Source organism: Indicator indicator, chromosome 18 (genome assembly GCF_027791375.1).
Source record: "Indicator indicator isolate 239-I01 chromosome 18, UM_Iind_1.1, whole genome shotgun sequence".
NCBI classification, from domain to species: Eukaryota; Metazoa; Chordata; class Aves; order Piciformes; family Indicatoridae; genus Indicator; species Indicator indicator.
Genome location: NC_072027.1, coordinates 20,286,373 through 20,300,039, shown reverse-complemented (window position 1 = coordinate 20,300,039; position 13,667 = coordinate 20,286,373). Strand labels below are relative to the sequence as shown.

Here is a 13,667-nt window from a genome sequence, read left to right as displayed (position 1 = left end):
GCATAAAAACCTCACTGGGAGCTTTTGCTGAATTTGAGGAAGCAAAGAGAGCTATCGATTATTCCCCGCCCCCCCATTTAATGTACATTTTTTGGCTGTGCTCCATTTCCCCCCCTTTCTTGAAAATTCCTGATATTACGTGCAATTGAAATGTTCTTTTTTTTCACTTGCTGGGAAATTCTCAGGTGCATAAACCCCACAATGGACACAGGAAGGGTTAAGAACTGACCTTTTCACGCGTTTATAGCCTCTTGCTTTTAATCGATCAAGTATCTTATGACAATAAGTTCTTCCAGACGAAAGCTGTTAAATGGAGAAGACCGGAGGCGTTGCCAGGGCTGGAGGCTCTCCTTTGTAAATTGCTGCCGAAGGTCAATCCGGGAGATACTGAAAAGCTTTCTGCCCTCTCCCACTTGTTTCGGGGACGGTAGCTAACTGTGCAGAAAGTCGGGGAGTAGAGACCTTTGGGAGCTTGTCTCCTGGTTCCTGGGCATGTCCTAAATACAAGATCTTCTCTGGCGCGGAATTTTATTTCTCTACATGTAATTCGATCGCGGCAACCTCCTGTTTCCACCCGCCCACCCGAGCCAGCTCCCTCCTGTTTGGATGGGCTGGATGGGAGCTCATCCGTGGCTGCGGGGAATCCGACTGGGGACTGTCAGAGGAGAGACCCTTCTCGTCTCTGATAATCTGTGCTGATTTACCTTGTTCAGAAGGAGAAGCAGAAAAGAGGCTTTTCCTCCCCCCTCCTTTTAATCTCTTTTAAATATTTTTCCTCTATTTTCCTTTTATATTATCTTTTTTTTCATTTCCTTTTCTCTTTTCTTTTTACCCTCGTTTTTATTTCCCTTTTCGCCCTTTTGTTTTTCTTTTCTTCCCCCCCACCCCCCTTTTTTTTTCTTTTTTCCCTCCTCTCTTTTATTATTATTTTTTTAATAAGTTGGACAAGGATAGAGTCGACTGCCTGCTCTAATTGTGCTCTTAAAACCCCTCTGGGAAATGTTGTGCTCAGCCGGAGCATGCCTGGACTGTGCTGACCCATGTTTAGCCGATGCCTGTCACTTCTGATCGGCGTTTCCCCTCTACCGCCGAACCCTGGCAGCGGCGGCAGCGCATCCTCTCGCTGCTTCTCCTGCAGGGAGCGGAGGGAGGGAGAAGACGGCGTGTGGGGGGGTGCTGCTCCGCATCTCCCCTTCACGAAACGCATCCGTGCCGCGGACTCGGGGGCTCGGAGCGACCCACGCCGCCGCCGATCTGCGTCAAGGGGTTAGAAAAAGAAGAAAAAAAAAATAAAAGAAAGAGGGGCGGGGGAGGAGAAGCAGTCACCGTCCGGCGGGTCGGCAGCAGCGGAGGGGAGCGCATCCCCCTCCCCCGGCGGCGCAGTTACCGCTGCCGCCTGCAGGGGGCGCGGCCGCCGCTCGGTGTGACCGGAGCGGCGGCCCCGCTCTCCTCAGAGTCCCGGCGCCGGTCAGAGCGAGCGGCGGCGGCGGGGGAGCCGCCGCGGAGCCCCGGCGCCGCCTGCGCCAGCACCCGCAAACTTCTCGCCTTGCCGTCCCCCTGCGCCCCGCGGTCGCCCTTTCCCCCCGCGCTGGGAACTGGTTGGGGCTGGGGGGAACTGGTGGAATTCTGGATTATGGTCCTGCTGAGCCGGTCTGCGGGGAGCTGAGCCAGGGGAGGAAGAATGCGGGTCTACTGGATGGTCTTCTGCCTTATTTGCTGCACCGTGGACGGGCAAGTGGTGTATTCCATCGCCGAGGAGACGGAGCGCGGAGCACCGGTGGGGAACATAGCGAAGGATTTAGGGCTAGAGGCAGCTACGCTGGCAGCTCGGAAATTTCGCATGCTCAGCGGTTCAAGTAAGCAATATTTTAATATCAATGCCAGCACGGGGGCTTTGTCTGTTAACGACCCCATTGACAGAGAGCAGCTTTGTGAGTTGAAGTCTGCCTGTCTTCTGAATTATGAACTTGTGTTAGAAAACCCTCTGGAGCTTTACAGGATGGAATTTAAAGTCTTGGACGTAAATGATAACTCCCCCACCTTCCCCTTAAGTGTATATCACATAAATATGCCTGAGTTCCTCTCACCTGGGGCACGGTTCGCGCTCCCCAACGCCCAGGATCTCGATGAAGGTACCAACAGCGTCCAGAATTACACTCTGAGCCCCGACGAACATTTCCATTTGGAAATGCAGACACGTGGGGATGGGAGTAAATATCCTGAATTGGTGCTGAAAAAAGCCTTAGACAGGGAGCAGCAAGCCACTCACAGACTTGTCCTTACAGCCAAAGACGGTGGGGACCCTCCAAAGTCTGGTGAGGTCTCAGTCATTGTGACTGTGCTGGATACCAATGATAACGCCCCAGAATTTGAGCACTCGGTCTACAGGGCGAGTGTCTTGGAAAACTCCCCCAGTGGCACTTTGGTGGTGCAGGTACATGCCACGGACCTGGATGAAGGTCCAAACGGAGAGATCAGGTATTTGTTTAGCAATACTACTTCTGCTGATCTACAGCGAATGTTCTTAGTTCACCCCCGCACCGGGGAGGTGACAGTCAACGGCGTTTTAGCTGTTCAGAGACCTCTCCTGGAGCTGCTTATTGAAGCGAGGGATAATGGAGCGTTTGGCATGTCCAGCACAGCCAAGCTGCTGGTGGAAATCACTGACGTGAACAATCATGGCCCAGAGATAACAGTGACATCCCTTTCCAGTCCCATTCCTGAGGATGCTGTTCCCGGCACAGTGATAGCTCTGCTGAGTATTTTGGATAAGGACCCTGGGGAGAATGGGAAAATTACCTGCCAGATCCCGGATAACCTTCCCTTCCAGTTAAAGCCTTCCCTTGAAAATTACTACAGCCTGGTCACTAGTGGGCTTCTGGACCGAGAGCTGATCAGCGACTACAACATCACCATCACTGCCACAGACTTGGGCTCTCCACCCATCACCACTCAGAAGACACTTTGGGTGCAGATTTCTGACGTCAATGACAATCCTCCTGTCTTCAGCACTGACAGCTTCGATGTGTTTGTGGAGGAGAACAATCCACTCGGTGCTTTTCTTTACCAGGTCTCAGCGTCCGATCCTGATACCGGGGAGAACGGAAGGGTCTCTTACATGCTCAGGAATTCCACCGTTGCAGGCAGTCCCTTGGCCAACCTTTTGTCTGTGAGCGTGGCCAACGGGAGCGTCTATGCAAAACGTGCCTTTGACTTTGAGCAGCTGAAGAGCTTCTCTTTCCAGGTGGAAGCCAAGGACAATGGGTCCCCAGCTTTGAGTGCTGCCATAACTGTGAATGTTTACATCTCAGACCAGAATGACAACGCCCCGGCCATCCTCTACCCCAGCAGCCAGAACGGCTCTGTGGCTGTCGAAGTTGTGCCCCGTCTGGCCGATGAGGACTACCTGGTAACCAAAGTGGTGGCAGACGACGAGGACAATGCCCAGAACGCTTGGCTCTCCTATCACCTAACCTACTCCTCTGACTCCACCCTCTTCCACCTGTCACCCCACACCGGCGAGCTGCGGACCACGCGCTCCATGCGCTCCACCGACTTCCTCAAGCACAAGGTGGTCGTGGTGGTGCAGGACCACGGGGATCCGCCACTCTCCTCCACCCTGACGGTGGGCATCCTGCTGGCCGACACCCTGCCCCAGGTGCTGCCTGACTTTGACGACAGCGGGCAGCCCCCGCCACTGCTCAACGCCACCAACATCTACCTGATCGCCTCCCTGGCCTGCGTCTCCTTCGTCTTCGCGGCGTTCCTCCTCTTTTTTGCCGCCGTGCGGCTCTGCCGCTGCCAGACTTGTGGCTGCTGTTGCCCAGAGCATGAGGGTGGGAAGTATTGCTACAGTGTGCACATGCTGCCCAGCTCCCACCTCCCAGCGGATATGCTGGAGGTCACTGGCGTGGGTAAACTGACTCATACCTACTTGTACAGGGCAGCTGTTGGTCTTGGGCCGAACAGCAACATCCCGAACAGTGACGCTGGGAATGCTCCCAGTGGCTCAAGGTTACAAGTGCCAGGACCCTGCATCCAAGTACAGCAGGTCCAAAGTGATCAGTTGAGTGCTGTCCTGGTGGTGAGTACTGCTTCCTTTCACTGTTCTTCTCTCTCAGGCACTTGGGCTTGTGTCTACATCAGGTTTCTGTCACTGTGGAAGGATGTACTGAGGGCATTTCCAGAAGAGCAGGTGTCATTTCCTGGTACCTGATGATACTGAGGGCATTTCCAGGAGAGCAGGTGTCATTTCCTAGTACCTGATGATACTGAGGGCATTTCCAGGAGAGCAGGTGTCGTCTCATGGTACCTGATGGTACTGAGGGCATTTCCAGGAGAGTAGGTGTCATTTCCTGGTACCTGATGGTACTGAGGGCATTTCCAGGAGAGCAGGTGTCATCTCCTGGCACCTGATGGAAACTTCATTTCCTTGTATGTATTTCCTAAAGCCAAGCTCTCTGGGGGGGAAATTTGGTTGTGGGATGACAAAAAAGATTATTTTTTCCTCCCTCACAAATATAGGACTTTCAGATATAACTGAAGGTAAAGGGGAGATAAGTGAGAAGTAAATGTTGTAAAGAAAATGTGAGAACTGAAGACCTTGCAAGTTGAGCCATTGTTTGCAGGTAGCTAAGTAGAGGCAGGAAAACAGACTGGAAGTTTCTTATCCATGGGTGGTTCTAATCTACACTCTGGAGAGTCTATGATCTTTTTCCTTTTTATTTTTTTCCCTTCCCCTTCCCCTTCCCCTTCCCCTTCCCCTTCCCCTTCCCCTTCCCCTTCCCCTTCCCCTTCCCCTTCCCCTTCCCCTTCCCCTTCCCCTTCCCCTCCCTTCCCCTTCCCCTTCCCCTTCCCCTTCCCCTTCCCCTTCCCTTCCCCTTCCCCTTCCCCTTCCCCTTCCCCTTCCCCTTCCCCTTCCCCTTCCCCTTCCCCTTTCCCCTTCCCCTTCCCCTTCCCGCCAGAGTAAGTCTGGGGTGGAACAGCCATTGGTGTACCTTGGGAATGTTATTGATTATTTTGCGGATCTGAAAAAAAAAACCCAAAAACCCAAACCAAAACAACCAAACAAGGCTGAGTTAGAGCCTTTGTAATGAGTAACTAAAAACCTCTTTGACAATCTCATAACTCAAGGTGTTTTCAAGAGTCCTGATAGTGCTCTTGGAGTTATATCCTTGGCTGGAGAGTTGCTCATAGCTCCAAAACTTCTATAATAAAAGGGATACAAAAAACCCCAAAGAAGCCTTGGTGCATCAATTTCCATGTTTCCATTGATCAAGATCTTGAAACTCAGGTTACCAACTGTACTCATGGACTGAAAAACAGTAAAAATGAGAAGCATCTCTGATTTCTGTAGTGAGAACATCCAAAATGTATCTCATTGATACATCTCTCTAGAGTACTGTGTCCAGTTTGGGGCTCTCCAGTTTAGGAGAGACAGGGAACTACTGGAGACAGTCCAATGGAGGGCTGCAAAGGTGATGAAGGGTCTGAAGCATCTCTCTGATGAGGAAAAGCTGAGAGCCCTGGGGCTGCTGAGCCTGGAGGAGAACAGCCTGAGAGAGGATCTGATCAATGTTGATCAATAGCTAAAGGCTGGGGGCAAGAGGATGGGGCCAGAGTCTTTTCAGTGGTGGCCAGTGACAGGACAAGGGACAATGGGCACAAACTGGAACAGAGGAGCTTCTACCTAAATATAAGGACTCATTCTTTACTTTGAGGTTGACAGAGCCCTGGAGCAGCCTGCCCAGAGAGGTTGTGGAGTCTCCTGCTCTGGAGAGCTTCCAAACCCACCTGGACATTGTGATGCTGGGCAGCCTGCTGTGAGTGACCTTCCTTTAGTAGGTGGGGTTGGACTGGATGGTCTCCAGAGGTCCCTTCCAAGCCCTACCACTGTGAGGTTTTGTCATTGTGTCTTGCTGTACTTCACTCAGTCAGAGGAATTTTTCAGTTTGAAGTATGAGACACCTCTTTAGGAGCCTTTTGGTAGGAGAAATCTCAGATGTCAGCTTTAGCAAATTAACTCTTTTAGCTCTTGATATGCAGAAATGGGTGACCACAGATGGCAAGTCCAAAGGCTGTGGATTTGTTTAGCTGAGCATGGGGAGCAGAGGCAGGGACTGTGAAAAGTTACTTACTTTCAGAAATTGAAGAATATCAGTTGCTCTTGATTTGGTGATGATGATTCCAGAGAAGCAGCTGAAGAATCAGCTACACCTTATATGTATACTGCAGCCAGTTCTGGTGTCCCACTGTAAGAAGGACAGAGAACTATTGGAGTGAGTCCAGAGGAGGTCCACAAGGATGGCTGAAGGGCTGGAGCACCTCTGCTGTGAGGACAGGCTGAGGGAGCTGGGGTTGTTCAGCCTGGAGAAGAGAAGACTGTGGGGGGACCCTTAGAGCTGCAGTCTCAAGGAGCAGGACTTGGGAGTATCAGGTGATGGTAAACTCAACGTAAGCTGGCAATGGTCACTGGCAGCCCAGAAGGAAACTGTTTCCTGAGCTGCATCAAAAGAAGTGTGATCAGCAGGACAAGAGAGATGAGTCTGCTCCTCCACTCTGCTCTCACGAGGCTCTACCTGGAGTACTGCATCCAGTTCTGGTGCCCTCAGCATAAGAGGTACAGAGAGCTGCTCTAGCAGGTCCAGAGGAGGCCACAATGATGATCAGAGGGCAGAAGAACCTCCCCTCTGGGGACAAGCTGAGAGAGTTGGGGCTGTTAGTCTGGAGAAGAGAAGGCTCCAGGGAGACCTTAGAGAAGCCTTCCAGTACCTGAAGTGGCTCCATGAGAGCTGGGGAGGGACTTTTAACAAGGGCTGAGAGTGACAGGATGAGAGGGAGCAGCTTTGAGCTTGAGGAGGGCAGAGTTATTCTGGAGGTTAGGAGGGAATTCTTTCCAGTGAGGATGGTGAGACACTGGAACAGATTGCCCAGGAAGGTTTTGGATGCCCCCTCTCTGGACGAAAGGTGTTCAAGGAAAGGTTGAATGAGGCCTTGAGCAATCTGGGCTAGTGGAAGACATCCCTTGGATGCTGGAACTGGCTGATCTTTAAGGTCCCTTCCAACCCAAGGCATTCTATGAATCTATGAATCACTCCAGCAAGCAGTAGCTCACAAGAGTATATCTGGGACCACGATGTGGCCATGGATTTGCTGCAGCTCTTTTGTTTGCTTGTGTTGGGCATTGTGCTCCTCACCAGGCCTGTCAGATCTCTCTGTGTGCAGAGCATGGTGACCTCCCCGTGACTCGACATTCAATATTTAGGTTACATCCAGAAATAGACTCCAGGCCTGCAGTGGGGAATTGCTTTTTGCTGAAGTGTAAGAGGAGTGGAATGATTTAGTGCAGTGTGGCGTGCATCTGCATGGACAAAAATGGATCCGCTTACATGGAGACAATGCTGTGCAATCCAGGCTGAGCTGCTGGAGGCTAAGCATCAGTGGCTTCCCTGCCCAAGTCAAGACCAGCCATGAGGGTAACCCTCCCTGCATTTCATTCTCATGGGAGCATGCCCCACAACACAGCCAGATACAAGGATCACAGCTCACAGGAGGTTAGAGGTTGCAAGGGACCTCCAGAGATTGAGTCCAACCCCCCTGCCAGAGCAGGAGCATAGAATCCAGCACAGGTCACACAGGAACACATCCAGACAGGGCTGGAAAGGCTCCAGAGAAGGAGACTCCACAACCTCTCTGGGCAGCCTGTTCCAGGGCTCTGTGACCCTCCCAGTCAAGAAGTTCCTCCTCATGTTGAGGTGGAACCTCCTGTGCTGGAGTTTCCATCCATTGCCCCTTGGCCTATTACAGGGCACAACTGAGCAGAGCCTGTCCCTGTCCCCTCCTTCCTGACCCCCAGCCCTCAGCTACTGATAGACATTGATCAGATCCCTCTCAGTCTTCTCCTCTCCAGACTCTCAGCCCCAGGGCTCTCAGCCTCTCCTCCCCAGGCAGTCTCCAGTCCCTTCAGCATCCTTGCAGCCCTCCCTTGGACTCTCTCCAGCAGATCCTTGTCCCTGCTGACCTGGGGAGCCCAGAGCTGGATGCAATATTCCAGGTGGGGCCTCACTAGGGCAGAGTAGAGGAAGGGTGAAGCACTTGCCCCATTTTTTTCTCTCTATGCTGATAGCAACCTGCCCAGAACCAGCAGTCTTATGCCCACGCTCCAAGAATTCAGTTGTGAAGGCAGATGCTTGCCTGCCCCTCCTGTCTGTCCTGGTGAGACCACACCTGGAATACTGTATCCAGTTTTGGGCTCCCCAGTTCAAGAGAGCCAGGCATCTACTGGGGAGAGTCCAACAGAGGCTATGAGGATGATTAAGGGACTGGAACATCTCTCCTATGAAGAAAGACTGAGAGCCCTGGGGCTGTTGAGCCTGGAGAAGGCTGAGAGGGGTCTGATGAATGTCTATCAATATCTGATGGCTGGGGCTTGGGATGAAGGTGCCAGGCTCCTTTTGGTGGTGCCCAGTGATAGGAGAAGGAGCAATGGGTACAAACTGGAACCCAGGAACTTCCACCTCAACAGGAGAAGAAATTTCTTTACCATGACAGTGCTGAAGCTCTGGAGCAGACTGCCCAGAGAGGTTGTGGAGTCTCTGGAGACTTTCAAAACCCACCTGGATGTGTTCCTGTGTGGCCTGCTGTAGGTGATCCTGCTTTGGCAGGGGGGATGGACTCAACGATTTCTAGAGGTCCCTTCCAACCCCTACCATTCTGTGATTCTTGGTTACAGAAATGACTCTTGGGGTCAGGCCAAGAAAATCCTAGAAAGAGAGATGATGAAAGGAAGTTCAGCCAGAGAAACTGCTGCAGATTTTCCTCTTTCTGCCCACTTCAGTTGCCTTTTGCAATGATGGATGCAGCTCCAGTGTTCAACTAAATAACACCACATCCAGGAAAGCCTGGGCTGGAACTTTGCTTGACTGATATCTGCCCTGGAGTGCTGTTTTTAGAGGGAGGGGAAGAGAGAATGACAGAAAGAGTAGCTGGATAGAAAGGGCTTGAGGGGATGTGGAGAGCAATGTCACTCTTTGGAGATGCATAAGGCAGGGGTCCAGGCTCACAGGATGGTAGGGGTTGAGTCCAACCCCTCCGCCAGAGAAGGACCACAGAATCTATCTCAGATCACACAGGAATGCATCCAGATAGGTCTTGAAAGTTTCCAGAGAAGGAGACTCCACAACCTCTCTGGGCAGCCTGTTCCAGTGCCCTGTGACCCACACAGTTAAGAATTTCTTCCTCATGTTGAGGTGGAACCTCCTGTGCTGGAGTTTCCATCCATTGCCCCATGTCCTATCCCAGGGTGCAGCTGAGCAGAGCCTGTCCCTGTCCCCTCCCTCCTGACCCCCAGCCCTCAGCTATTGATAGACATTGATCAGATCCTTCTCAGCCTTCTCCTCTCCAGACTCTCAGCCCCAGGGCTCTCAGCCTCTCCTCCCCAGGCAGTGCTCCAGTCCCTTCAGCATCCTTGCAGCCCTCCCTTGGACTCTCTCCAGCAGATCCCAGTCCCTCCTGAACTGGGGAGCCCAGAGCTGGATGCAATATTCCAGGTGAGGTCCCAGCAGGGCAGAGCAGAGGGGGAGAAGAACTTCCCTGGCTCTGCTGGACACACTCTGAATGCCCCCCAGGACCCCCTTGGCCTTCTTGGCCCCCAGGGCTCATTGCTGTCCCATGCAGAACTTGCTGCCCACCAGCACTGCCAGCTCCTTCTCCTTGGGGCTGCTCTCCAGCAGATCCCCTCCCAACCTGTCCTGCTGCAGTTTCTTCTTCCTGCCCAGCTGCAGGACTCTGCACTCATCCCTGTTGAACCTCATTTGGTTCCTCTGTGCCCAGCCCTCAGCCTCTCCAAGTCTCTGAATGGCCTCACAGCCTTCAGGTGTCTCAGCCAAGCCTCCCAGTTTGGTATCAGCAGCAAACTCTCTGAGCAGACTCTGTCTGTCTGTCTGTCCCCTCATCAATGTCATTGATGAAGATGTTGAACAGGACAGGACCCAGCACTGCTCCCTGGGGGACTCCACTGATCACAGCTCTCCAGCTGGACCTGGCACCACTGACCACCACCCTTTGGACTCTCTTGTCTCAGCAGTTCCTGCTCCCTCTCACTGCCTGCTCTGCTATCTCCTCACCTCCTGAGCTTGCTCACAAGGATGTTATGGGAGGCAGTGTCAAAGCCTTACTAAGGTCAAGGCAGACTACAGCCACTGCTCTCCCTGCATTGCCCATTCAGTTAGGCATCACAGAAGGCTATCATTGAATCATAGACTGTTAGAGGTTGGAAGAGACCTCCAGAGATGGAGTGCCACCCCCTGCATGATTTCTCCTTGGTAAATCCATGCTGACTACTTTTGATCATGGGTTGGACAGGAGAAAAACGAGATTGGATGGTGGCTTGGGTTGAGGGAGGGTAGATGTGAGTAGCAATCCTTGTAAGAGAGCACAGAACAAGGAAATACAATTTGGATCAAGTCCAGGAGCTGTCCTGTATCAGCCACCTGAAACATCTCAACTCTTCACAGGCAAAGATTTAAAATGAATTTAAATTGTACAAATAGTTCAGCTGCAAAACTCACCAGATCATGTCCATGGAAAATTATTCCTCAAAGGCTTTGAAACCTTCTTCTGACATCCTGTCAGCAGTTACTTGCTAGGAATTTGCAGACATTTGCTCTTGTGCTGACAATGTCCTTTTGGTGTGCATGGTTCTGGCCCCTCTTTGGGGCTTGCTTGTCTCATAATTGAGGCAGCAGCCACAGCTTTTCTTAGGCTTTGTTTGACTAAGCTGAACAAGTTGAAGGTTAGACTCTAGAAGAGCAATGAGACTGGTGAGGGGTTTGGAGGGCATGTTGTAAGGGGAGCAGCTGAGTGAGCTGGGGGTGTTCAGTTTGGAGGAGAAGAGTCTGAGGGGAGACCTCATTGCCCTCTACAGCTCCCTGAAAGGAGGCTGCAGTGAGGCTGGGGTTGGTCTCTTCTCCCAGGGTTGCCCAGGGAGGTAGTCAAGGCCCTGTCCTTGGAGATATTCAAGGTGAGGCTTGGCAGGGCTCTGGGCAACCTGATCTAGATCACAGGATCACAGGATGTCAGGGGTTGGAAGGACCCAAGGAGATCATTAAGTCCAACCCCCCTGCCAGAGCAGGACCATACAATCCAGCTCAGGTCACACAGGAACACATCCAGACAGGCCTTGAAAGTCTCCAGAGAAGGAGACTCCACAACCTCTCTGGGCAGCCTGTTCCAGTGCTCTGGGACCCTCACAGTAAAGAGCTTCCCCCTTGTGCTGAGGTGGAACCTCCTGTGCTGCAGCTTACATCCATTGCTCCTTGTCCTATCCCAGGGAGCAAGTGAGCAGAGCCTGTCCCCTCCTGACCCCCAGCCCTCAGATATTGATAAACATTTCTTCAATCCCCTCTCAGTCTTCTCTTCTCCAGACTAAACAGCCCCAGGTCCCTCAGCCTCTCCTCACCAGGCAGTGCTCCAGTCCCCTAATCATCCTCACAGCCCTCTGCTGGACCCCCTCCAGCAGATCCCTGTCCCTGCTACACTGGGGAGCCCAAAACTGAACACAGTACTCGAGATGAGGTCTCAGCAGGGCAGAGTAGAGAGGGAGGAGAACCTCCCTGGATCTGCTGGACACACTCTTCTTAATGCACCCCAGGATCCCATTGGCCTTCTTGGCCACCAGAGCACATTGCTGGCCCATGGATAACTTCTTATCCACCAGCACTCCCAGGTCCCTCTCCACAGGGCTGCTCTCCAGCAGATCACCTCCCAACCTGTACTGCTGCAGTTTATTTTTCCTCCCCAGATGCAGGACTCTGCACTTGCCCTTCTTGTGCCCAGCTCTCAGCCTGTCCAGCTCTTGCTGGATGGCCTTACAGCCTTCAGCTGTATCAGTTGGGGATGTTCCTGCTGACTTTTGGAGGTCCCTTCCAACCCAGACCATTCTGTGATAGAAAATAGGTGGCCAAAATAAGGAAGGGTCCAAACAATTCTGTGCCTCTATGATTCTAGGTAACTAGGGACAGGAGGAGAGGAAATGGGTTTAAGACATGCCAGGGCAAGTTTTGTTTGTCTTCTTGGCCACCAGGACCCATTGCTGTGCCATGGACAACCTATTACCAACCAGGATAATTGAGATACTCAGCTGAGATTTGTGAGGCTAAGCCTGGGGCAGGGCAGCAGCTCAAAGCTTTGATGCTATCAGAGGCATTTGGAGAATAAAGGCAAACTGAACAAACAGGACAAGTGGAAATATCAGAGCAAGAAGGTACTTTTAGCAGTAAAGAAAATATTTGGAGTCTTTGAGCAGTCACCAAGGGAAACAAACACATTTCTGCTCTTTGGATTCTTTCTTCTCCAAAGGAATGATTTTCACATTTTGATCTGCTGTTCCTTCCATCTCCCCCTGGGCTTGTCCAAGCCTGATGGCTCTTGACACCTCTTGTAGTAGCTTTTCATTTCTTTCTTATTCTGCTAAAGCTGCCTTCTCAAAGTCACAGAATGAGTTGGGTTGGAAGGGATCTTAAAGATCATCCATGGGCAGGGACACCTCCCACCAGCTCAGGTTGCTCAAGGCCTCATTTAACCTTGTCCCTGAACACCTCCAGGGAGGGAGCAGCCACAGCCTCCCTGGGCAACCTGTGCCAGTGTCTCACCACCCTCAGTGGAGAGATTTTTTTCCTTCTCGAGCTGAGCAGAGCCTTTGACACTGTCCCACACCACATCCTGGTCTCCAAACTGGTGACACATGGGTTTGATGGGTGGACCATGAGATGGATAAAGAACTGGCTTGATGGCCACACCCAAAGAGTGGCTGTCAATGGCTCCATGGTCCAGTGGAGGCCAGGGACAAGTGGAGTCCCTCAGGGATCAGTGCTGGGACCAGGCTTGTTCAGCATCTTTGTTGGTGCCATGGACAGAGGCATTGAGTGCACCCTCAGCAGGTTTGCTGATGACACCAAGCTGTGTGGTGCTGCTGACAGGCTGGAGGGAAGGGATCCATCCAGAGGGACCTGGGCAGGCTGGAGAGGGACCTGGGCACAAGCCAACCTAAGGAGGTTCAGCAAGACCAAGGGCAAGGTCCTGCAGCTGGGTCGAGACAATCCCAAGCACAAATCCAGGCTGGGCAGGGACTGGCTGGAGAGCAGCCCTGAGGAGAGGGACTTGGGGTGCTGGGGGAGGAGAAGCTCAACAGGAGCCAGCAGTGTGCACTTGCAGCCCAGAGAGCCAAGCAGAGCTTGGACTGCAGCAAGAGAAGTGTGGCCAGCAGGTCAAGGGAGGGGATTCTCCCTCTCTGCTCAGCTCTGGTGAAACCACTCCTGGAGTACTGCATCCAGTTCTGGAGCCTCTGTTACAAGAGGGATCTGGACATGTTGGAAGGTGTCCAGAGAAGGGCCACCAGGATGAGCAGAGGGCTGGAGCTGCTCTCCTATGAGGACAGACTGAGAGAGTTGGGGCTGTTCAGTCTGGAGAGGAGAAGGCTCTGAGGAGACCTTCTTGTGGTCTTCCAGTATCTGAAGGGGGCTCCAAGAAAGCTGGGGAGGGACTTTTTAGGCTATCAGGGAGTGACAGGACTCGGGGGAATGGAATAAAGCTGGAAGTGGGGAGATTCAGGCTGGAAGTGAGGAAGAAGTTCTTCCCCATGAGAGTGGTGAGAGCCTGGAATGGGTTGT

At 52.4% G+C, this 13,667-nt stretch overlaps 1 protein-coding gene across 1 annotated transcript; it reads left to right on the top strand.

Annotated features, from left to right (window-relative positions):
- Nucleotides 1-1,629: 1,629 nt before the first annotated feature.
- LOC128972876 (protocadherin alpha-C1-like) lies at nucleotides 1,630-8,179 on the top strand. Its single transcript, XM_054389001.1, has 2 exons — nucleotides 1,630-4,084; nucleotides 8,126-8,179. The coding sequence occupies exons 1-2, from the start codon at nucleotides 1,682-1,684 to the stop codon at nucleotides 8,177-8,179; spliced, it is 2,457 nt and encodes an 818-aa protein (XP_054244976.1). The 5' UTR covers nucleotides 1,630-1,681.
- The last annotated feature ends 5,488 nt before the right edge of the window (nucleotides 8,180-13,667 follow it).

Coding starts and splice junctions, on each gene's coding strand:
- LOC128972876 (XM_054389001.1), top strand. CDS start 1,682: ATGCGGGTCTACTGGATGGTCTTCTGCCTTATTTGCTGCACCGTGGAC. Junction 4,085..8,125: donor AGTTGAGTGCTGTCCTGGTG/GTGAGTACTGCT, acceptor CTATGCTGATAG/CAACCTGCCCAGAACCAGCA.